The following is a 25,638-nucleotide window of genomic DNA, read 5'->3' on the forward strand; positions in this document are numbered from 1 at the left end:
CCTTCTCCCTCTAAACCTTCACCACAGAAACCAACAGACTTCTCCTGCACACACTGTTCATCCTCCCTCTAAACCTTCACCACAGAAACCAACAGACTTCTCCTGCACACACTGTTCATCCTCCCTCTAAACCTTCACCACAGAAACCAACAGACTTCTCCTGCACACACTGTTCATCCTCCCTCTAAACCTTCACCACAGAAACCAACAGACTTCTCCTGCACACACTGTTCATCCTCCCTCTAAACCTTCACCACAGAAACCAACAGACTTCTCCTGCACACACTGTTCATCCCTCCAACTAACTGAGCTCCATATGTCACTCACAGATGTAAAGGCTCTGTTAACAGACTTCTCCTGCACACACTAGTACAGTCCTCCCTACATTAGCCACTGTTCACCACACCTGAACACACAGTACAGACTTCTCCTGCACTAGCCACTGTTAACAATACCTGAACACATCGTAAAGCCTTCCACCACAGAAGCCAACAGACTTAACAATACCTGCACACACTAGTACAGTCCTCCCTACATTAGCCACCGTTCACCACACCTGAACACATAGTACAGACTTCTCCTGCACTAGCCACTGTTAACAATCCCTCGAACTACACTGAGCTCAAGTCTGTCCACTAACAGATGTAAAGCCACTGTTAACAATACCTGAACACATAGTAAAGTCTTCCATACATTAGCCACTGTTAACAATACCTGAACACATAGTAAAGTCTTCCATACATTAGCCACTATGTGCTGTTACACCCCAGAGGAGAAGAGGGACAGAACTGAGCCCAGGAGACAGGATAACAAGATTAGAGAGCAGGGAATTTAACAGACTAACAAAGAGAGAACAAAGAGAGGGAAGAGAAGAAAGAGTGCATTTGCAGTTTGCACTTTCCTCCCCCTGGGACTGGAGACAGAACTGTGTCCCAAATGGCACCCTACTCCCTATATAGTGCACTACTTTGGACCAGAGCCCCATGGGGAATATGGTGAACTACATAGGGAATAGAGTACCATTTGGGATGCAGACAGACAGTGTCCCATCTAGCAGTGACTGTCTTGGTCTGGCCCTGTGTTCTCTTGAACCTGAGAAGAAGCCATCAAATCAAACCCTGATCAAAGGCAGCGCTGCCCGGACTCAAACACTCCAGACACATCAAATGACGGCTTTATTAGCCAGCTAGCACCTCATCTCCATACGCCATCTCACCGCCTCGCCTCCGTTCCTCCACTCAAATTAGACCAAAGAAAAAGGAGGGTGAGTGTGAAAGAGAAAGAGAGGGAACAGGATGGAGAGAGAGATGGAGAAAGACAGAATGACACACATCTCTTGACTTTGTTGGGGAATTGACTTCAAACGATGCCAGAGCCACTTGAGATGGGGGTGGGGGGGGACTTTGAACTGGACTGATCACAATGGAGAAGCACTGAGGAGAAGAGAGGATGATTCTAATGGAGCCAAAGGAGAGAGGGAGAGGGAGGGAGAAAGTTAGTGAGAGAAAATGAGGAAGGTGGAGAGAGGAGGAAATAAGGAGGGATGATGAAGAAGAGGGGTAAAGAGAAAGATGAAGAGGAACAGGGAGGGAGAAAGATGTAGGGGAGAGAGGGATGGAAGAAGGCAGAAAGTGATGGGAGTGAGATGAAGCGTGCAGGAAAGGGATTCAGGGAGAGGGAGAAAGAGAGAGAGAGAGGGTGCCAGCTTCCTTTCTTAATCAAAACTCCTGTGTGATATGTCAGTATGGTAGTATTTCAGTACGGGTGTGTGTGTGTGTGTGTGTGTGTGTGTGTGTGTGTGTGTGTGTGTGTGTGTGTGTGTGTGTGTGTGTGTGTGTGTGTGTGTGTGTGTGTGTGTGTGTGTGTGTGTGTGTGTGTGTGTGTGTGTGTGTGTGTGTGTGTGTGTGTGTGTGTGTGTGGAGCGCTCCTTCTAGGGACTCCTTCCACTCCACCGAACGTGTCATCACACCCTATTACACCAGCACACTCAATAACACTCTGGAAGACGACCACCACTTTTATTATTACACACATGCACACACACAGACACATGCACACACACACACACTCCAATCATTCCAAGTCAGTCAAGTTCCAGGAGTCAATATGCACACACACACTTTACCTGCTTTCTCGCTCTAGTACTTTACCCCTCCCTCTCCTCTCTTCCTCTCTCCCTCCATCATTCACTCTTCCTGCGTTTCTCTCTGGAATGACAAATTGATTTCTGCAGCATCTGCCTTGGCAAAAACACACTTTATTTCACCGTCCTCTCCCTCGACCAACAGTCCTACTGATCAATTCTTTATTTCACCGTCCTCTCCCTCGACCAACAGTCCTACTGATCAATTTTTTTCACACTGTGTAAACATTCATCGAGCCGGAGTGTTTTTAAATGTCATCGCCACTCTCGTCAAATGGGGAGGGCATATGAATATTTCATCTCGCCATACACCTGTTCGATGTTGTGTCTGTGAGTTGTGCCAAGGCGTATTCTACCTCCCGAGAGAGAAAGACGGCATGTAAAATGAACCACGTGCATGCTGTTGTAAGGGTTGTAATGTCCAGTCTCAAAGGCTCGGTAGCTTGAAGCTTCTAACTGAACCCAGACAAACTATTGGAGCTTTGACCGAATTTGGCTTATTTGACTTTGTATCCTTTAGAATATCTGTGTCGTATCCTTTAGAATATCTGTGTCGTATCCTTTAGAATATCTGTGTCGTATCCTTTAGAATATCTGTGTCGTATCCTTTAGAATATCTGTGTCGTATCCTTTAGAATATCTGTGTCGTATCCTTTAGAATATCTGTGTAGTATGCTTTAGAATAACTGTGTAGTATCCTTTAGAATATCTGTGTAGTATCCTTTAGAATAACTGTGTAGTATCCTTTAGAATAACTGTGTAGTATCCTTTAGAATATCTGTGTAGTATGGCTTGACCCCCTGTATTTTGTTTTGTCTGTCTTTGGTTTGTGTTGCGTCTGTCTTTTTTTGTGTTTTGTCTATGTTGTCGTCTCTGACCATTTTCACTCGAATGCGGCGACCTGAACAGTACTGTGCTGGCTCAGATGTTTTCTTTACACATCCCCTCTGTTAGGTGTGTTGTCTCTCTATACTCTGCACCATATCCGCGGGAAGTAGGGAGGCTGAGGGTGCTGTAGCACCTCCTAATAATACAAACTAATTAAACTCCTGTATTAGCAGACCGATATAGCCGTCTGTAGCGCAGATCTCAAACAATATTTCACCAAGATGGTTTTTTTCTGCCACCACGTTTGGCGAATGAAACGCAGCACCCCCACCCCCAAACATCTTCCCGCGGCTCCACTGTCAATACTATGTCTGTGCTGATCATGTTATATTTCCATAGTCTGCTACAGTATGTCCACTGGTTTCTGCTTCATCTCTGTGTCATATCCTGATGTTGTTCTTTACGTTCCACAGAGAACATGATCAAGTACACAGGGAGCCCCGACAGCCTGCGCTCGCGCACGCCCATGATCACGCCCGACCTGGAGAGCGGGGTCAAGGTGTGGCACCTGGTAAAGAACCACGAACACGGGGACCAGAAGGAGGGAGACCGCGGCTCCAAGATGGTCTCAGAGATATACCTGACCAGGCTGCTGGCCACTAAGGTGAGTTATCACACGAACGCACACACACACCTAGACTAGTTGAAGTCATTTCAGGTGAGGAATATTATTCAAATATATTATTCCTCATCTCCTGTAGGCTCTGAGACCTAAGTGAAAGTATGTAGATGTATATTGTGTCTTTCAGACCTCAGCAGCATATCTAATGATAGAGGTGACACACAAAGGTACAACCTGTAAAGGCTTTTTCTGTAGACAGAGATGTTATCTGGTGAAAAACAGAAATGGAAGTGGCCGTAAAATGAGTCTTTTTGAGCATGCCAGGGTGCTATTGCCCCTCAGAAGATCAGTTAATTTGGTTTGGAGGGAATCGTGACTTTGATCCCACTGCTCAATGGGAATTACCCATCCACTCGCTAATGATGCGCCTCCTTTATATCACACATGCTTTCTTCAAGAGAGTGAGAGAGAAGGAGAGAGAGAGAGAGAGAGGGAGAGAGAGAGGGAGAGAGAGAGGGAGAGAGAGAGGGAAAGAGAGAGAGAGAAAGAGAGAGAGAGAAAGAGAATGAGAGAAGGAGAATGAGAGAGAGAGAGAGAGAGAGGGAGTCAGGAAGAGAGAGAGGAAAGAAGGCAAGATCCTGGCGTGTGGTGTTGTTGTAATTTGTGACCATTCCGTGCTCTTTGTGTAGTGGTTCAGACAGACAACACTCTGCCTGCTTTTCTGGTTCTATAATGGGAGTGCTTAGTGGCAGGATTCACACACACACACACACACATCAACAGAGTTGTTGGCAGAGATGGCTGAGGAGGCAACAGAGATATGGAGAGTGAGTGTTGTCTGTCATTTCTCTGGCGTGTGTTGTGATTGCCAGCGAGCAGTCACTGTGGAGCTGTGTAATGAATATGGCAACACTCTCTCTATGAAGCACATGTACCAGAGCCACAGTCTAACACGCTTAGACAGACAAAAACAGTCAGTCACACACACACACACACACACACACACACACACACACACTCACACACACACACACACACACACACACACACACACACACACACACACACACTGAGCAATGCTGTATTTACCTGTGATGACCCTGGTCAGGGGGAATGTGGTGCAGAGACGGCATGTCATATTTACAGATGTAGTGTTTTTGTGAAGTAATCGGTTTATCTTGGGGTCCATGTCTCTTGTTGAGGTATGACTGGGCCGACAGCCCTGTAATTGACTGCGTTTGACTTTCACCTCGCCAATAAATACCGTCGGTCGGCCTGGCGCTGACGTCCCCCATTTTAGGTCCATCAGTGTCACTCTGATGGGGGGCAAAGGGCTTATTTCTTGATTGCGTTCTCTTTTCTTCTCTCTCTGTTTGTGACAACACCAGCACCCCTTCACCCACTCAGTCTTTGCTGTTTTGTTTTCTTTCCACTCATCCTAAATGACAGGGTAGTTCTGATGCAGGCAGCACTGTCTGTCCTCATCCTAAATGACAGGGTAGTTCTGATGCAGGCAACACTCTGTCCTCATCCTAAATGACAGGGTAGTTCTGATGCAGGCAGCACTGTCTGTCTGTCATCCTAAATGACAGGGTAGTTCTGATGCAGGCAGCACTGTCTGTCTGTCATCCTAAATGACAGGGTAGTTTTGATGCAGGCAACACTCTGTCCTCATCCTAAATGACAGGGTAGTTCTGATGCAGGCAACACTCTGTCCTCATCCTAAATGACAGGGTAGTTCTGATGCAGGCAACACTGTCTGTCCTCATCCTAAATGACAGGGTAGTTTTGATGCAGGCTGAACTGTCTGTCTGTCATCCTAAACGACAGGGTAGTTCTGATGCAGGCTGAACTGTCTGTCTGTCATCCTAAATGACAGGGTAGTTCTGATGCAGGCAGCACTGTCTGTCTGTCATCCTAAATGACAGGGTAGTTCTGATGCAGGCTGAACTGTCTGTCTGTCATCCTAAATAACAGGGTAGTTCTGATGCAGGCAGGACTGTCTGTCTGTCATCCTAAATGACAGGGTAGTTCTGATGCAGGCAGCACTGTCTGTCTGTCATCCTAAATGACAGGGTAGTTCTGATGCAGGCAGCACTGTCTGTCCTCATCCTAAATGACAGGGTAGTTCTGATGCAGGCTGAACTGTCTGTCTGTCATCCTAAATGACAGGGTAGTTCTGATGCAGGCAGGACTGTCTGTCTGTCATCCTAAATGACAGGGTAGTTCTGATGCAGGCAGCACTGTCTGTCCTCATCCTAAATGACAGGGTAGTTCTGATGCAGGCTGAACTGTCTGTCTGTCATCCTAAATGACAGGGTAGTTCTGATGCAGGCAGGACTGTCTGTCTGTCATCCTAAATGACAGGGTAGTTCTGATGCAGGCAACACTGTCTGTCTGTCATCCTAAATGACAGGGTAGTTCTGATGCAGGCAGCACTGTCTGTCTGTAAGGCTAGATTCTAGATTACACATTGTCTTTAAAGTGCAGTGTAATGATGGGCTAGGTTTCAGTTTCTCTCTGTGTGTGTGTGTGTGTGTGTGTGTGTGTGTGTGTGTGTGTGTGTGTGTGTGTGTGTGTGTGTGTGTGTGTGTGTGTGTGTCTGTGTGTGTGTCTCTGTGTGTGTGTGTGTGTCTCTGTGTGTGTGTTCAGTGGGCTGTAATGGCAGTTTGTGCTCTCAGGGGACAGATGAATGAGTATCATGAGGTTGTCTGTCTGTGGGATTCCTTACTCACACACACGTATAACACACACACACACACACACACTCCCTGCCACTAAACTGTCCCCACGACTACACAGGGTTTGAGGAAGAAATGTATATTTTCATCTTCATAGGCAAATGATAATCTGTCAGAAATGTGGGACATGGTAGAATCACGGCTGTGATTGTCAGCTAACTGGATTCTCCTCTCACTCCCCCCTCCCTCTCTTCTCTCTGACTCAGTCACCACTCCACCCAAATTGGGATTTTTATTTGCCGCTTGTGCACACCTCATCTGACACACTGCGCCCTTGTGGCTCTTTCCAGATAGGCTTCCCTCACTGTCGCTTTTTTTCATTCTGTCCTCTTCTCTTCTCCCCCTCGCATTCTATCAGCTCATTCGTTACAAGTGGATTAGATTTTCTCTTTCTATCTATCTCGTTCTCCCTCTTCTCTCCTCCTTAAAGACGAGAACATTAAATCAAATTAGGGTCAATGGTGCAGTGTGTGAGCTAATCCCTCCACACAGAGAGGCTTAGGAGATGCTCCTCCTGTTCCCAGATATTATTAAAAGTGAACTGTGAAAAAACAATTTCCCATCAAAGCCCAGAGATTTAGGACCAGGGAGAGCTAGAGAGAGAGAGGGGGAGAGAGAGAGGGGGGGAGAGAGAGAACACATCAGGAAACACCATCAGATACACAGAATAAAACACACTCTCAGTCAGACACACACACCACCAGAGGCTGGTGAGGGGAGGATGGCTCATAATAATGGCTGGAATGGTATCAAACACATGGAAACCAAGGAAACCATGGAAACCATGAGTTTGATGTGTCGGTAACACTTTACTTGACACCCAGTGTCAGGACACGTTATGACATGGTCACAACCATGTCATAATATCTGACGTAACGTGTCATAACCTGTTATAATATGGTCATAACACTCATGACATATTTTGACCTGTTGTGACATATATTGTGTTATTTTATGGCTGGTTATGACACCTACATAAGAGTGTCAAAACCTACCACACAAGGAAAAATATTGAATTACATCATAGCCTAAGTATTTTTGTATTTTTTATTGACCATAGTAAACTATCATTGTAATTGCATAAAAATTGATGTCAGAAATGCACCTACCTCAATGCTCTGTTGCTGATAACTGGGATGAACGCAGAAGGAGATTTCAGGAGCAGGACAAGACATCCTCTTTTTGACAGATGATTGCTATAAAGGCATGTGCGTGATAGGCCTATCTGGCTTATGTGATTATGATGGTCATAATGCTTCTTGACAGTGTCATAAAGTGTATTTTCTACAAGTTATTTAAAATATGATGAATAAAAGATGACTGTAAAGAATTCATTACAACAACAAAGGATTTAAGAAACAAACTTTAAAACTTCTTGGCAGGGAAAAAACTCATTTGAATCATTGTGGGTTTTGACACTCTTATGTAGGTGTTATAACCAGCCATAAAATAACGCAATATATGTCACAACAGGTGTAAATATATTGGTCTTGACAGTGTTATAACCATATTATGACAGGTTATGTCAGCTAATATGACATGGTTATGACTGTGTCATAACGTGTTATAACACTGGGTTTCAAGTAAAGTGTTCCCGATGTGTTTGATACCGATGTGTTTGATACCAGTGTTGCAGACACCTGTTGTCATTCTCTCTGTCTCTGTGTGTTGTCTGTCGCTCACTGCTGATCTCTCTGCTTCCACAGGGCACTTTACAGAAGTTTGTGGACGACCTGTTTGAGACCATCTTCAGCACGGCCCACCGAGGCAGCGCCCTGCCCCTGGCCATCAAGTACATGTTTGACTTCCTGGATGAGCAGGCTGACAAGCACAGCATCCATGATCCGCATGTCAGACACACATGGAAAAGCAACTGGTGAGACACTGGAGACGTCTGGCCTTTCCTGTTTTACTGTGTACTGTGCTAAAACAGGTTAACATTGGAAGTGTACGGCAACCTCCACACACACACACACACACACACACACACATAGGTAGTCAGATACACACACACACACACACGGAAGTTTATCAGAGAGAAGTTAGCACTGCCCTAAATATGTCTCCCCGCTCCACCACCACCTCCATGCCTATGGAATGAACCATGGAGTGTGTGAACAATTTTCATTAAATCCAATGACGAAGAGCTAATCCCACAGGCAACCAATCAGGGCAGCCGGCTCTGACATTACCATGGTTACCGACCGGGACCGAGCCGCCTGTAGTCGCCAGGGCGAGGAAACCAGGGGAGGCTAGGTGAAGGAAGTGGACTCCAAATGAATATCCTCTGATTAATTTAGACCTGTGTCCCCATCCTGAAGGGGTGGCAGGGTTAAATAACCTGGAGTGGATTAGAATGAGGGAGAGAGGAAGAGAGGAGGAGAGGAGGGGGTGGAGGAGAAGAGGAAATGGACTCAGTGGGAGTTAAACACCACGCTAATAACTCATTAGCCCCTGGCCTTCGCCATGGTCCCATCATGCATCACTCAGCTCCGGCCCAAAGGACTATGGGGCTGGGAATTGATTTGTGGGGCAGTCGGCCGGAGGAGAGTGGAGAGAGAGGGGGAAAGAGAGACTATTTACTTCATGGTCCTAATTTGTATCCTTTCCAGTGTCTGCGTTATTGCACCATTTGCAAAAGAGCGTGTTAAGTGTTTTCCAAGAGCTCTGTAGGTCGCTCTTACAATAGACATTAATGGAATCACTCTCGCAAGAGGGGAAACGTTAAAGTCATTTATCATAACACACTGGTAACGCTTACACAACGCTTAGTGCATACTGCTTATTCCACTGTCAGGGTGATGCAGGTCCTCTCTCTGCATGGGGGGCTTTCTGCTTGTTTGTTTGTGAGTGTGTGTGTGTGTGCATGTGAGAAAGTGTGTGTGTGCGTGACTGTCCGTTAATGTGTGCGCACGTGCAGGTGTGTGTGCATGTCTGTCTGTCTTTCTGTCGGTGTGTGCATGTGTATCCACCTCTGAGTCTTACAAAAGACTGCATTCTGTTAGAACAAAACACTGATCCATTCAGAGTGATACTACAACAGGTCCAGTCATCATCACACAGCCCATTAAATACACCCAGCCAGCTCAGAGCACCATGTCCCCTGTTCTACACCAAGCAGTGGAGACCTATCCTTCAAACCAGATGATTAAATACACCCAGCCAGCTCAGAGCACCATGTCCCCTGTTCTACACCAAGCAGTGGTGACCTATCCTTCAAACCAGATTATTAAATACACCCAGCCAGCTCAGAGCACCACGTCCACTGTTCTACACCAAGCAGTGGTGACCTATCCTTCAAACCAGATTATTAAATACACCCAGCCAGCTCAGAGCACCACGTCCCCTGTTCTACACCAAGCAGTGGAGACCTATCCTTCAAACCAGATTATTAAATACACCCAGCCAGCTCAGAGCACCACGTCCCCTGTTCTACACCAAGCAGTGGTGACCTATCCTTCAAACCAGATTATTAAATACACCCAGCCAGCTCAGAGCACCATGTCCCCTGTTCTACACCAAGCAGTGGAGACCTATCCTTCAAACCAGATTATTAAATACACCCAGCCAGCTCAGAGCACCATGTCCCCTGTTCTACACCAAGCAGTGGTGACCTATCCTTCAAACCAGATGATTAAATACACCCAGCCAGCTCAGAGCACCACGTCCCCTGTTCTACACCAAGCAGTGGTGACCTATCCTTCAAACCAGATTATTAAATACACCCAGCCAGCTCAGAGCACCACGTCCCCTGTTCTACACCAAGCAGTGGTGACCTATCCTTCAAACCAGATTATTAAATACACCCAGCCAGCTCAGAGCACCACGTCCCCTGTTCTACACCAAGCAGTGGTGACCTATCCTTCAAACCAGATTATTAAATACACCCAGCCAGCTCAGAGCACCACGTCCCCTGTTCTACACCAAGAAGTGGTGACCTATCCTTCAAACCAGATTATTAAATACACCCAGTCAGCTCAGAGCACCACGTCCCCTGTTCTACACCAAGCAGTGGTGACCTATCCTTCAAACCAGATTATTAAATACACCCAGCCAGCTCAGAGCACCATGTCCCCTGTTCTACACCAAGCAGTGGAGGCCTATCCTTCAAACCAGATTATTAAATACACCCAGCCAGCTCAGAGCACCACGTCCCCTGTTCTACACCAAGCAGTGGTGACCTATCCTTCAAACCAGATTATTAAATACACCCAGCCAGCTCAGAGCACCATGTCCCCTGTTCTACACCAAGCAGTGGAGACCTATCCTTCAAACCAGATTATTAAATACACCCAGCCAGCTCAGAGCACCATGTCCCCTGTTCTACACCAAGCAGTGGTGACCTATCCTTCAAACCAGATGATTAAATACACCCAGCCAGCTCAGAGCACCATGTCCCCTGTTCTACACCAAGCAGTGGTGACCTATCCTTCAAACCAGATGATTAAATACACCCAGCCAGCTCAGAGCACCATGTCCCCTGTTCTACACCAAGCAGTGGTGACCTATCCTTCAAACCAGATTATGAAATACACCCAGCCAGCTCAGAGCACCACGTCCCCTGTTCTACACCAAGCAGTGGAGGCCTATCCTTCAAACCAGATTATTAAATACACCCAGCCAGCTCAGAGCACCACGTCCCCTGTTCTACACGAAGCAGTGGAGACCTATCCTTCAAACCAGATTATTAAATACACCCAGCCAGCTCAGAGCACCATGTCCCCTGTTCTACACCAAGCAGTGGAGACCTATCCTTCAAACCAGATGATTAAATACACCCAGCCAGCTCAGAGCACCATGTCCCCTGTTCTACACCAAGCAGTGGTGACCTATCCTTCAAACCAGATTATTAAATACACCCAGCCAGCTCAGAGCACCATGTCCCCTGTTCTACACCAAGCAGTGGAGGCCTATCCTTCAAACCAGATGATTAAATACACCCAGCCAGCTCAGAGCACCATGTCCCCTGTTCTACACCAAGCAGTGGAGACCTATCCTTCAAACCAGATTATTAAATACACCCAGCCAGCTCAGAGCACCATGTCCCCTGTTCTACACCAAGCAGTGGTGACCTATCCTTCAAACCAGATTATTAAATACACCCAGCCAGCTCAGAGCACCATGTCCCCTGTTCTACACCAAGCAGTGGTGACCTATCCTTCAAACCAGATTATTAAATACACCCAGCCAGCTCAGAGCACCACGTCCCCTGTTCTACACCAAGCAGTGGAGGCCTATCCTTCAAACCAGATTATTAAATACACCCAGCCAGCTCAGAGCACCATGTCCCCTGTTCTACACCAAGCAGTGGAGACCTATCCTTCAAACCAGATTATTAAATACACCCAGCCAGCTCAGAGCACCATGTCCCCTGTTCTACACCAAGCAGTGGTGACCTATCCTTCAAACCAGATGATTAAATACACCCAGCCAGCTCAGAGCACCATGTCCCCTGTTCTACACCAAGCAGTGGTGGCCTATCCTTCAAACCAGATGATTAAATACACCCAGCCAGCTCAGAGCACCATGTCCCCTGTTCTACACCAAGCAGTGGTGACCTATCCTTCAAACCAGATTATTAAATACACCCAGCCAGCTCAGAGCACCATGTCCCCTGTTCTACACCAAGCAGTGGAGACCTATCCTTCAAACCAGTTTATTAAATACACCCAGCCAGCTCAGAGCACCATGTCCCCTGTTCTACACCAAGCAGTGGAGACCTATCCTTCAAACCAAATTATTAAATACACCCAGCCAGCTCAGAGCACCACGTCCCCTGTTCTACACCAAGCAGTGGAGACCTATCCTTCAAACCAGATTATTAAATACACCCAGCCAGCTCAGATCACCATGTCCCCTGTTCTACACCAAGCAGTGGTGACCTATCCTTCAAACCAGATTATTCTCTGCCCTGTGTAATTCTCCAGCAGTAGAGATAGATTGAAATAATCCATCCTAACCTGAGATTGAAATTGAGAGACACACAGCTGTGTGCGTTTTCCAAGAAACAATCCTGTCATTGTCATGTCTCTGGATGAGAGTCTAGACCTTTTTCTGTGCTGCAGTTATTCATAGATATGTAGACCATGTTAGTAGACTGAATTAATGTGAGGCGTAGGTATAATAGTTCCTCATTAAGGCAGTTTTTATTTGTTTAGGGGTCGATAATAGTCTATTTTCCTGTCAGCCATATTGTTTGATTCCCAGAAGCAGGCTGGTACAGGAAGAGCCTCAGACAGACCTTTCATCATCACTCAGTCCAGTGCATGGTTGACTGTGTATTATCCACCATGGTTGACTGTGTGATCATCCACCATAGTTGACTGTGTATTATCCACCATAGTTGACTGTGTGATCATCCACCATAGTTGACTGTGTATTATCCACCATGGTTGACTGTGTGATCATCCACCATAGTTGACTGTGTGATCATCCACCATAGTTGACTGTGTGATCATCCACCATGGTTGACTGTGTGATCATCCACCATGGTTGACTGTGTATTATCCACCATGGTTGACTGTGTGATCATCCACCATAGTTGACTGTGTAATTATCCACCATGGTTGACTGTGTATTATCCACCATGGTTGACTGTGTGATCATCCACCATGGTTGACTGTGTGATCATCCACCATGGTTGACTGTGTGATCATCCACCATGGTTGACTGTGTGATCATTCACCATGGTTGACTGTGTAATAGCATAGAAGGCTAGTGGGAAAAGCTATAGGAGGACGGGCTCATTATAATAGCTGGAATGGAATACATGGAACGGTACCAAACACATCAACCACATGGAAACCACATGTTTGACTCCATGGATTCCATTCCAGCCATTACAATGAGCCCATCCTCCTATAGCTCCTCCCACCTGCCTCCTCTGTCCCCCAGCATATGACCTTTACTTGCCCTCCTCATTACTAATGGTTTGAGAGAGAGTTTGTGGGGTTTGTGGGGTGTGTGTGTATGTGTGTTCATGCATTGTGCATCTGTTTTAATACCTGTGTGAGTACATGCCTTTCTGCATCAGTTTGTGTGTGTGTGTGTTTATTTGTGTGTGTGTGTGTTGTGTTTGTGTGTTTGAGTCAGACTCCTAGAGCTCCTCCAGATGGTATCTTTTGGATTAGCAGTCAGTGTGTCGACATCTCCCTCTCATCCTCTTTCTTCAGTGTGTGTGTGTGTGTGTCCCTTCAGCAAGCAGTGTTTTAATTACCAGCTTCTAGAGCAGACTGGCACACACATGCCCACATTGCACAGCACACACAACTCATCTGTGTCCTTAATCACATAAACCCACCACACTCTCCCAATGACAGCAGCAGACAGGAAGGAAGACACATCCCTCTGAAGGTTGACAACAGTCTGGAGATGTTACAGTGATATTACACTATATAGACATTAGATTCTATTTCTACCCAGCCTGAAATATAGGCTACAGTATGAGTACCAGAACCATGGATCAGTATAGATCCAAGATTACACTGTTGTTTGATTTGATTTGTGGGTATTGGGTCAATATATACCCTTAATCCGTCCTCTCTCTATGGAAACCCAGGGATTAGTCCTACTGATGTTAGCTAGGCCAACACTCACTAGCCATGACAATGACCATAATTCATTTTATTTTAAGTGCTTTTCAAGATGCCCAAAGTCACTTTAAGGTGATTGGATGGTAATGGCACCACACAGAGACTGATCCTTCACCCCAAAATGCCAAACAAAAACCATTGACCTCAAAGTTCAACAACCCATACAACTCCATGCACAATGACAACTCCCAACTGCCCAACAAAAATGTATAATAACATTTACTGGAAAAACCATAGGAGTTGGCAAGACCGCACAAACAGATCTGGGACCTGGCTAAACACTCACTAGTCCTGGACAATACTATGTAGTGTAGTGCCTCAGTGCTGTACTCTCACCTTCCCTGAGTAAAAGGGTTGTTCCTGTCTGACTGACCGTTGACAGTTCACAGAGCCACATTCAGTATCTGATTGAAGACTTTAGCTTCATCTCTGTAAAGAAAAAAAGCAGTGTCATAACTGCATTCAAACATCTGTAAAATATGTCAGAAGATGTCATTTCCAAGGGGACAGTTGCTCTCCATATACCCCAATGTGTTTGGACTCATTGGATATGTTATTTCAGATCAAACATCCAAAACAATGAAACGTCCCCCACAGACAACAATCAATGTAAAGCTGCACAATGATCAAATACCACTTGGACAGAACTCAGATCTTCATTCATACCCATGCCAGTCTAGCCTGGGCTTCGATCCTGGACACCACAGTATGAATAACATGCTTTACAGTTTGGGGAAAAGTTAGGTTGTACGGAGGTATTGGCAGAACAGTTGCCACAATGCAAACACAGCTCTCTATCGTCTCCTAGCGATAGTTTGTCAGATAAACCTGTATTGTGTCACATTCACTGAAATGTAAATATCATTATGGACCTGTCCCAGAGATGGAAGGTGTGCAGAGACTCTTTAAATCTGACCTTTCCCCTCGGAAACCATCTAGACCTTAACCTAGTACTGGCCAGCTGCGCCAGATTGACGACAATCAAGACTTGCATCACGGCGGTGTTAATATCCTTTGATCCGTCCGCTAATCCCAGAAGATTCGTCCAGATTAATTCAGAGTCATAATGCCAAGGTTTCCCTCGCCAAATCCTCTTTTGTTAGGTGGTACAGCTGAATGATTTACAGCAGGTTGGGGGGTAGGACATGTCGGGAGAGGGGTTATTCAAATGATTCCGTGTTTTTTTTTCTCTCTCCTCCCTGATGTTGCACACACAGTCGGTCCATCCTCTAGACTGCAGTGTCTTGCCGGTTTGGCTTTTGCCGCATCATCCAAAACCATGCTGCCCAGTTAATGAGAGAGAGAGAGAGAGAAGGAAGGAAATACAAGCAATTCTCAGTCCTGCCTTTATACCACCTGATCTGTAACACACACTTACACCTGTGCTACCTCTCTCCATTCGTTCCAAGGCCAACAAATAAACAGACTTGTGTTTTGATTATTCTAGACAGGCATGGAATGGGCCGCATGTCTAAACAAGGCAATATGAACAGTGTTGGTGTGAAGCCCCCAGACACAGCTGGAAACCATGAAGCCCTGGCATTGCCTGCTTTTAAGATTAGGGCTTTATTAAATCGCGCAAACATCAAATAGAAGGTATCAGCAACAAGCCGTGTACTAGATTGCAAAGTGAATTGGTCCTCATTCCCTTCTGCCACTGAATGTGTTAGCTCAGACCGACCACATCCACTGGCTGGCTTTAACCAATGTGAGCTGTTGTATGTTCAGGGATGTAATCTGCTTGGATTTGGATTTGAACAAGGATTGTTATTTAAGTCTAAATGTAGAAAATCACCTTGATGTCTTCTGTTTCATTTGTTGTGTTCTATCACAGAGAAGCATTCCTAGAAATGTACCTGGTGTATGTTATGGTAATAGACTCTGTCCCCTGTAAGGCCAGGGTGTTGTGTTTACATTATGTCTCCTCTATAGCCCACCTCTGAGGTTCTGACGTTCCAGGATGACATGATATTCCCTAACTCTCTCTGTCTCTCCTCTATAGCCCACCTCTGAGGTTCTGACGTTCCAGGATGACATGATATTCCCTAACTCTCTCTGTCTCTCCTCTATAGCCCACCTCTGAGGTTCTGACGTTCCAGGATGACATGATATTCCCTAACTCTCTCTGTCTCTCCTCTATAGCCCACCTCTGAGGTTCTGACGTTCCAGGATGACATGATATTCCCTAACTCTCTCTGTCTCTCCTCTATAGCCCACCTCTGAGGTTCTGACGTTCCAGGATGACATGATATTCCCTAACTCTCTCTGTCTCTCCTCTATAGCCCACCTCTGAGGTTCTGACGTTCCAGGATGACATGATATTCCCTAACTCTCTCTGTCTCTCCTCTATAGCCCACCTCTGAGGTTCTGGCGTTCCAGGATGACATGATATTCCCTAACTCTCTCTGTCTCTCCTCTATAGCCCACCTCTGAGGTTCTGACGTTCCAGGATGACATGATATTCCCTAACTCTCTCTGTCTCTCCTCTATAGCCCACCTCTGAGGTTCTGACGTTCCAGGATGACATGATATTCCCTAACTCTCTCTGTCTCTCCTCTATAGCCCACCTCTGAGGTTCTGACGTTCCAGGATGACATGATATTCCCTAACTCTCTCTGTCTCTCCTCTATAGCCTACCTCTGAGGTTCTGGGTGAATGTGATCAAGAACCCCCAGTTTGTGTTCGACATCCACAAGAGCAGCATCACGGATGCCTGTCTGTCTGTGGTGGCCCAGACCTTCATGGACTCCTGCTCTACCTCAGAACACCGCCTGGGCAAGGACTCCCCCTCCAACAAGCTGCTCTACGCCAAGGACATCCCCAGTTACAAGAGCTGGGTGGAGAGGTGAGAGGATGATGGGATGGGTGTGAGTTTGTGAGGTGGGGGGTGGTTTGGGGAGTTTGTGTACTGTGCGTGTGTGTGTGGTGTGTGTGTGTGTGTGTGTGTGTGTGTGTGTGTGTGTGTGTGTGTGTGTGTGTGTGTGTGTGTGTATACAGCATGTCTTTCTCTCTTTGCCAGTTTCTATATAAACCTACATGTGAGTGTAACATGAGAGGACAGTGCAACATGTGGTTCTGTCGTCCTATAGATGTGTGCCAGCCATTTTGTCCATCCCTGATAGACTGTAGTCTGGCCCTTGTCTCATAAGTACACACAGTGGGGCTGTCGTGTTGTGATCCCTGGTCCATGGATGAGACTCCAAATGAAAAGCCACTGGGAATGGATGGCAGTGCCTCCTAATGCTGGAGAGGTAGAGGGGAGACAGGCACAGACAGACAGACAGGCACAGACAGAGAGGCACAGACAGAGAGGCACAGACAGAGAGGCACAGACAGAGAGCCACAGACAGAGAGCCACAGACAGAGAGCCACAGACAGAGAGCCACAGACAGAGAGCCACAGACAGAGAGCCACAGACAGAGAGCCACAGAAGACAGAGAGCCACAGAAGACAGAGAGCCACAGACAGAGAGCCACAGACAGAGAGCCACAGACAGAGAGCCACAGACAGAGAGCCACAGACAGAGAGCCACAGACAGAGAGCCACAGACAGAGAGCCACAGACAGAGAGCCACAGACAGAGAGCCACAGACAGAGAGCCACAGACAGAGAGCCACAGTGAGTTCTCTGTCCTGCCCAGGTACAACCATGTGTGTGAGCAGTTAGCAGATTACCGCTGCACAGCAGTAGTGGTGGTCATTTGTCCAAATTAGAGTTGTATTCCATTTATTTGGTCAGTGGTAGAGTGCTGAGTAAAAGATGGGGCTTGTGTTAGTGCTCAGCGCTAGCCGCAGGACAGGGATATGCTGTATGTGGTGCTTAGATGACTGGAACCCAACGAGGAGTTTTGTCTAGAACCGTATTCATCAGGCTGAGATATACAGTGTATGTGTATATGTGTGCGTGTAAGCATGTGCTTGTGTGTTTTATATTAACGGTGCATGATCTATATGATCAAGTCTCCAGCCACCCCAGTCATAGACTGTTCTCTCTGCTACCGCACGGCAAGTGGTACCGGAGCGCCATGTCGAGGTCCAAGAGGCTTCTAAACAGCTTCTACCCCCAAGCCATAAGACTCCTGAACAGCTAATCAAAGGGCTACCCAGACCCCACTTTTACGCTGCTGCTACTCTGTTTATCATCTACGCATAGTCACTTTAACTCTACCTACATGTACATATTACCTCAATTACCTTGACTAGGCACTACAGAGTGCCCCCGCACATTGAATCTGTACCGGCACCCCCTGTATATAGTCTCGCTTGTTATGTGATGAATACAATTTGATTTGATTTGCTCTTATAGTTGCTCCCAGTGATATATAGATGGGTTATATTATAGTTACTCCCAGTGATATATAGATGGGTTATATTATTGTTACTCCCAGTGATATATAGATGGGTTATATTATTGTTACTCCCAGTGATATATAGATGGGTTATATTATTGTTACTCCCAGTGATATATAGATGGGTTATATTATAGTTACTCCCAGTGATATATAGATGGGTTATATTATTGTTACTCCCAGTGATATATAGATGGGTTATATTATAGTTACTCCCAGTGATATATAGATGGGTTATATTATAGTTACTTCCAGTGATATATAGATGGGTTATATTATAGTTACTCCCAGTGATATATAGATGGGTTATATTATTGTTACTCCCAGTGATATATAGATGGGTTATATTATTGTTACTCCCAGTGATATATAGATGGGTTATATTATTGTTACTCCCAGTGATATATAGATGGGTTATATTATTGTTACTCCCAGTGATATATAGATGGGTTATATTATAGTTACTCCCAGTGATATATAGATGGGTTATATTATAGTTACTCCCAGTGATATATAGATGGGTTATATTATTGTTACTCCCAGTGATATATAGATGGGTTATATTATAGTTACTCCCAGTGATATATAGATGGGTTATATTATAGTTACTCCCAGTGATATATAGATGGGTTATATTATAGTTACTCCCAGTGATATATAGATGGGTTATATTATTGTTACTCCCAGTGATATATAGATGGGTTATATTATAGTTACTCCCAGTGATATATAGATGGGTTATATTATAGTTACTCCCAGTGATATATAGATGGGTTATATTATTGTTACTCCCAGTGATATATAGATGGGTTATATTATAGTTACTCCCAGTGATATATAGATGGGTTATATTATAGTTACTCCCAGTGATATATAGATGGGTTATATTATAGTTACTCCCAGTGATATATAGATGGGTTATATTATAGTTACTCCCAGTGATATATAGATGGGTTATATTATAGTTACTCCCAGTGATATATAGATGGGTTATATTATAGTTACTCCCAGTGATATATAGATGGGTTATATTATTGTTACTCCCAGTGATATATAGATGGGTTATATTATTGTTACTCCCAGTGATATATAGATGGGTTATATTATAGTTACTTCCAGTGATATATAGATGGGTTATATTATTGTTACTCCCAGTGATATATAGATGGGTTATATTATAGTTACTCCCAGTGATATATAGATGGGTTATATTATAGTTACTCCCAGTGATATATAGATGGGTTATATTATTGTTACTCCCAGTGATATATAGATGGGTTATATTATTGTTACTCCTAGTGATATATAGATGGGTTATATTATAGTTACTCCCAGTGATATATAGATGGGTTATATTATTAGTTACTCCCAGTGATATATAGATGGGTTATATTATAGTTACTCCCAGTGATATATAGATGGGTTATATTATAGTTACTCCCAGTGATATATAGATGGGTTATATTATTGTTACTCCCAGTGATATATAGATGGGTTATATTATTGTTACTCCCAGTGATATATAGATGGGTTATCTTATAGTTACTCCCAGTGATATATAGATGGGTTATATTATAGTTACTCCCAGTGATATATAGATGGGTTATATTATAGTTACTCCCAGTGATATATAGATGGGTTATATTATTGTTACTCCCAGTGATATATAGATGGGTTATATTATTGTTACTCCCAGTGATATATAGATGGGTTATATTATAGTTACTCCCAGTGATATATAGATGGGTTATATTATAGTTACTCCCAGTGATATATAGATGGGTTATATTATTGTTACTCCCAGTGATATATAGATGGGTTATATTATTGTTACTCCCAGTGATATATAGATGGGTTATATTATTGTTACTCCCAGTGATATATAGATGGGTTATATTATAGTTACTCCCAGTGATATATAGATGGGTTATATTATAGTTACTCCCAGTGATATATAGATGGGTTATATTATTGTTACTCCCAGTGATATATAGATGGGTTATATTATTGTTACTCCCAGTGATATATAGATGGGTTATATTATAGTTACTCCCAGTGATATATAGATGGGTTATATTATAGTTACTCCCAGTGATATATAGATGGGTTATATTATTGTTACTCCCAGTGATATATAGATGGGTTATATTATAGTTACTTCCAGTGATATATAGATGGGTTATATTATAGTTACTCCCAGTGATATATAGATGGGTTATATTATAGTTACTCCCAGTGATATATAGATGGGTTATATTATAGTTACTCCCAGTGATATATAGATGGGTTATATTATTGTTACTCCCAGTGATATATAGATGGGTTATATTATTGTTACTTCCAGTGATATATAGATGGGTTATATTATTGTTACTCCCAGTGATATATAGATGGGTTTAGCTCCCGGGGGGACTTATAGTTACTCCCAGTGATATATAGATGGGTTATATTATTGTTACTCCCAGTGATATATAGATGGGTTATATTATAGTTAGTCCCAGTGATATATAGATGGGTTATATTATTGTTACTCCCAGTGATATATAGATGGGTTATATTATTGTTACTCCCAGTGATATATAGATGGGTTATATTATAGTTACTCCGTTTCAGAGGATGGTAGCTTATGGTTGTTTGCTGCTTTAAATATGGATGAGACAGTTTAGCATAAGGACTTGATTCAATCCACAGCGCTGAAGAGCATGCGCTACAGCGCAATAGAAATGTACAGGCAGTGTTCCCACGTTAGCTGAGACTGCATTCAGAGTAAAGCCTGCATATGTGGGCTCAATCGGAAATGACCTCTCAATTTCAATCGCGCCATAGCACTGAACTTCAGCGATACGGATTGAATGGAGCCCTTAGTCTTCCTGAGGCTTGGCAGTCGACGGGACAGAGGTGTGTGATTGTGTGGATTTGAGTAGGGCTCAGGTAGGGATGCTTGATTGTGATGTTGCGATACAAAGGTTCCATGGGCCTAGTGTACGTACAGTAGTATCAGACCATCTGTCATTATCTCAGTTCACCCAGGTGCTATTCATTATTTGGACAGGAAATGTTCAATTCAAATAGCTGAAATACTCAATCAACCTCAGATTAAAAACACACAGGGTATAAAGACAGAGATTCTACATCACAGGAGGCTGATGAGGGGAGGATGAAAACACACAGGGTATACAGACAGAGATTCTGTCAGGCGCGTCGTAAAAAGTGGACCAAGGCGCAGTGGGTATCGTGCTCATCTTCCTTATTTATTTGGATAAACGTGAACACTTAACAAAAAAAATAACAAACAACGACGAAAAACAGTCCTGTAAGGTTACACAGCTATACATGGAACAACTACCCACAAACACAGTGACAAAAACCCCCTACTTAAATATGGCCTCCAATTAGAAGCAACAAAGAACAGCTGCTTCCAATTGAAGGCCAAACCAAACCTGAACATAGAAATAGACTAAATAGACATTCAAACATAGAAATAGACAACATTGAACATTACCCAAAAACCCAAGACACATAAATCAAACACACCCCTGCCACGTCCTGACCATACTACAATAACAAAATGACTCCTTACTGGTCAGGACATGACAGATTCTACATCACAGAAGGCTGATGAGGGGAGAACGGCTGATAATAATGTCCAGAACAGAGCAAATGGAATGTCATCAAACACCGGGAAACCATGGAAACCATGTGTTTGATGTATTTGATACCATTCCTCTCCAGTCATTACAATGAGCCCGTTCTCCCATATTAAGGTGCCACCAACCTCCTGTGTTCTACATGTTGACTTTCTCAGAACCAAGCAGCAATTGTAAAGACAGCGGAATCATGGGTAGTGTAGTTCTCTGTAAAGATAAATCACTACTATTTAACTAAAAGCAGCAGTGCCAATCTAGAGGTTGTTAAGCTTCATATCAATGTGTTCCTGTTAGCGTTCCTGTTAGCGTTCCTGTTAGCGTTCCTGTTAGCGTTCCCTGCTCTTTGCTTGCGACTGGGGTGCGTGAGGTGATTACTGATAAGGACCCGTTTCACAGGCTGAGTCTGACCTGCAGCTAGTGAGTAAACTGTTGACGTGTCATGTGGCATTAGGAGCGGGAGATGCTGACGGGGTTCGGCAGCCGTGGGAGATCGGGAGAGTGATAAGATTCTAATCAGAGACTTCCTGTCCACACTGAAGCTATGTGACGGTCCTAATACCTGTGGACCAGTTGGTGTTTATTTCTGAAGCATAAAAGTCTGTGAAGGAAGAATTCATGTCTAAGGTCAGGAGTCTTTGCAGAAAATCCAATTAGCATCCACATGATTCTGAGATGTAATGTTTCTACAGGTGAGATTTAGTTGATCCATCCATATTGTTGTGAGATCTAATTTAGTGTAATTGTGGTATGATTAGTCCCTCCACGTCATTGACATCAATCTTAATGAACAAATTGGATCTCAACATAGTGTGTATAAACCCTGCAGTGCTTACATCTTACAATCAGGATAGGCAAATTAGATCTCACACTCTTGTTGATTGGCAAAGCCTTCCTGACGGTTGTGATGTGCATTGAGACCATCAGCATATTCACACAATTTAATTTGCCCATCTATATACAATTGACCCTTCGCTAAGCCCTGTCCATGAATTTTGGCCAACCAATCACAGCACTATAATGGATAGCAACTGTCATCGAGTCCAACACCTCAGACAAGCTCAAGTCCCTCCCCACACTCTCCTCCTTCCTCTCCTCCTTCCTTCTCTCCCTCTTCCTTCTCTCTTATCTCTCTCTCCCCACACACCCTTCCTCCTCTCTCCCCACTCCCCTCCCCCTCTCTCCACTCCCTCCTCCCTTCCCCCTCTCTCCCCATGCTCCCTTCCTCTTCTCTCCCCACTATCGCTTCACTCTTTCTTCCCACTCTCTCTCTTCCTTCCCCATCTTCAACTCCCCCCTACTCTGTAACACACACATCCACAGGTCTTCATCCATCCCTTCCCCCCGCCCCCCCCCCCCACAATCTGTAACACACACATCCACAGGTCTTCAACCCCCCCGTCCCTCCCGTCCCCCCACAATCTGTAACACACACATCCACAGGTCTTCAACCCCCCCGTCCCTCCCGTCCCCCCCATTCCCCCCACAATCTGTAACACACACATCCACAGGTCTTCAATCCTCCCTCCCCCCCCACAATCTGTAACACACACATTCACAGGTCTTCACCCCTCCCGTCCCTCCCACAATCTGTAACACACACATCCACAGGTCTTCAACCCTCCCGTCCCCCCCACAATCTGTAACACACACATCCACAGGTCTTCAACCCTCCCGTCCCCCCCACAATCTGTAACACACACATCCACAGGTCTTCAACCCTCCCGTCCCCCCCACAATCTGTAACACACACATCCACAGGTCTTCAACCCTCCCGTCCCCCCCACAATCTGTAACACACACATCCACAGGTCTTCAACCCTCCCGTCCCCCCCCACAATCTGTAACACACACATCCACAGGTCTTCAACCCCCCCGTCCCCCCCACAATCTGTAACACACACATCCACCGGTCTTCAACTCTGCTTCCAATCCAGCCCGACAGACACTTCAGTCACACCGTGAAAAACACTTCAAAGAGACAGACTGCAGAGTTGAACTAATAAAAGAAGGCGGAGTGAGAGGAATACTCAGGCACAAATACATGTCTTCCTTTGATTTCTCCTCCGTTCTACATCTTCATAAGCGCTGTGGAGGTTAGCAGTTATTGTATAGCCGTACCTTGGAGAGGGGTAGGAGCACCATAATGGAAGCCTATAGCTTGGTCATGATACGTTTGGGGATTGGGCAGTTTGCCTCTGGTCCTGTAGTGGAGCTGTGCCCCTCTGGGAAGACTCTACCTTAACATGTTATTACTGTATGACATCCACAGAAAAGCAATCTGATATGATTTAACACAAGGAAGAAATCCTGTGGGTCTCGGCCGGTGCATGAGTTCCTACAACTGTATCTTACTAACTCAGCACTTTTATGAAAGCTGACATCTTACAGGATTTAAGTTGTGTTTTTGGTCTTGTTGATTTATGTCGCATTGGCACAATTTGATGGTTGGAGTGATTTGCAAGGGTTGAACATGCATGTTCCCCCCAGGGCCTCTAACTGTTATTCATTCCATTCAGTTGGAGCGGTATTTGAGGTGGGATTTAATTGGCCCCAGACAATGACAAGTTCATCAGACCCGTCATATATGCAGTTCGTTTGATCCTCGGCTCGGATAGAAGATTACAATGGGAAATCAAAGTGATAACCCCTGACATTAACACATGGTCTGTATCAGGGGAAACTGCATACTTACATTCACAGCTCTCTGGGGGGGGGGGGGGGGGGGGGGGGCTGTTAACTGAACAGAAGGAGGCTGTTAACTGGATTTTGCATCTGTCTGCAAAAAAACAAAGGTACACTTGTTACCATCCTGATTCTACCATTCATTGGATGTCAACATCAAGCATGGCAGGACCCAATTCCCCTAGCCTAATAACAAATACCAAATGTTCAATTCCAAGTGGACCCTGTGGCCAAGGGGTAGGCAACTAGATTCAGTTGCAGGACCATTTTTGTCGGAGCGGATGGTGGGGTGACCGGAACATAATTATAATCATTTCTACACTGCAAATTGACTACAACTAAGCCAAAAAATATATATATTGGAAAATAACAATCATTTCATGCCTTGATTAAATTGAGACATGATCACATACGTATATTTTTTAATTCGCAGGAATACAATGTTGTTGTTGCTGAATTCCAAAATGAAAAACTCTTGCGGGCCGGCAAAAAAAAATCTGGTTTTGGCCTGTGGGCTGCTGACCCCTGCTCTAGGTGTGATTTCCAGTATTTCCAGTGTCTAAGAAAGGAGACGATTTGGAATTGGGCCCCACGTCGTCACCTAGAACCAGAGATGTCAGGTGGACCTGCTGTTTTACCTGGAGACAGAAATCCCTCCAATTTCCTTTACCCTCTCAAACCCCACGACTCCCTTTCTCCAATTGCCCTCCTGCCCTGAGCAGGTGGCCGAGGTGTGTGTGAGTGGGTGTGACCTTCCTGTGACCTTCCTTACAATAAGTAACCTGCAATGCCCACCTGCCGCGTAACCTGCTCTGTTAACTTAATAGCCTCGGTTTCCTTTCTCCATGCACACACACACACACACACACACCACACCATACCACATACCACATACCACATACCACACACCACATACCACACTACACCACACACTTATCAGGCTAAATTTGGGGTGTCCAGGAGCAGTTGTGGCGCCGGAAGGAAACAGGTAATGACCATCTTTAATGAAAGAGTTGACAGAGGTCCTCAGCTGCTG

At 44.8% G+C, this 25,638-nt stretch overlaps 1 protein-coding gene across 2 annotated transcripts in view; it reads left to right on the plus strand.

Annotated features, from left to right (window-relative positions):
- LOC106576477 (plexin-A4) overlaps positions 1-25,638 on the plus strand; it is a 653,820-nt gene that overhangs the window by 621,536 nt on the left and 6,646 nt on the right. For both annotated transcript variants that reach the window (XM_082964054.1, XM_082964055.1), the window contains exons 28-30: positions 3,445-3,635; positions 8,041-8,210; positions 16,559-16,771. In XM_082964054.1, the coding sequence (XP_082820180.1) occupies positions 3,445-3,635; positions 8,041-8,210; positions 16,559-16,771 (574 nt within the window). The remainder of the gene's footprint in view (positions 1-3,444; positions 3,636-8,040; positions 8,211-16,558; positions 16,772-25,638) is intronic.

This window comes from Salmo salar, chromosome 17 (assembly GCF_965601325.2).
Source record: "Salmo salar chromosome 17, fSalSal1, whole genome shotgun sequence".
Classification (NCBI taxonomy): domain Eukaryota; kingdom Metazoa; phylum Chordata; class Actinopteri; order Salmoniformes; family Salmonidae; genus Salmo; species Salmo salar.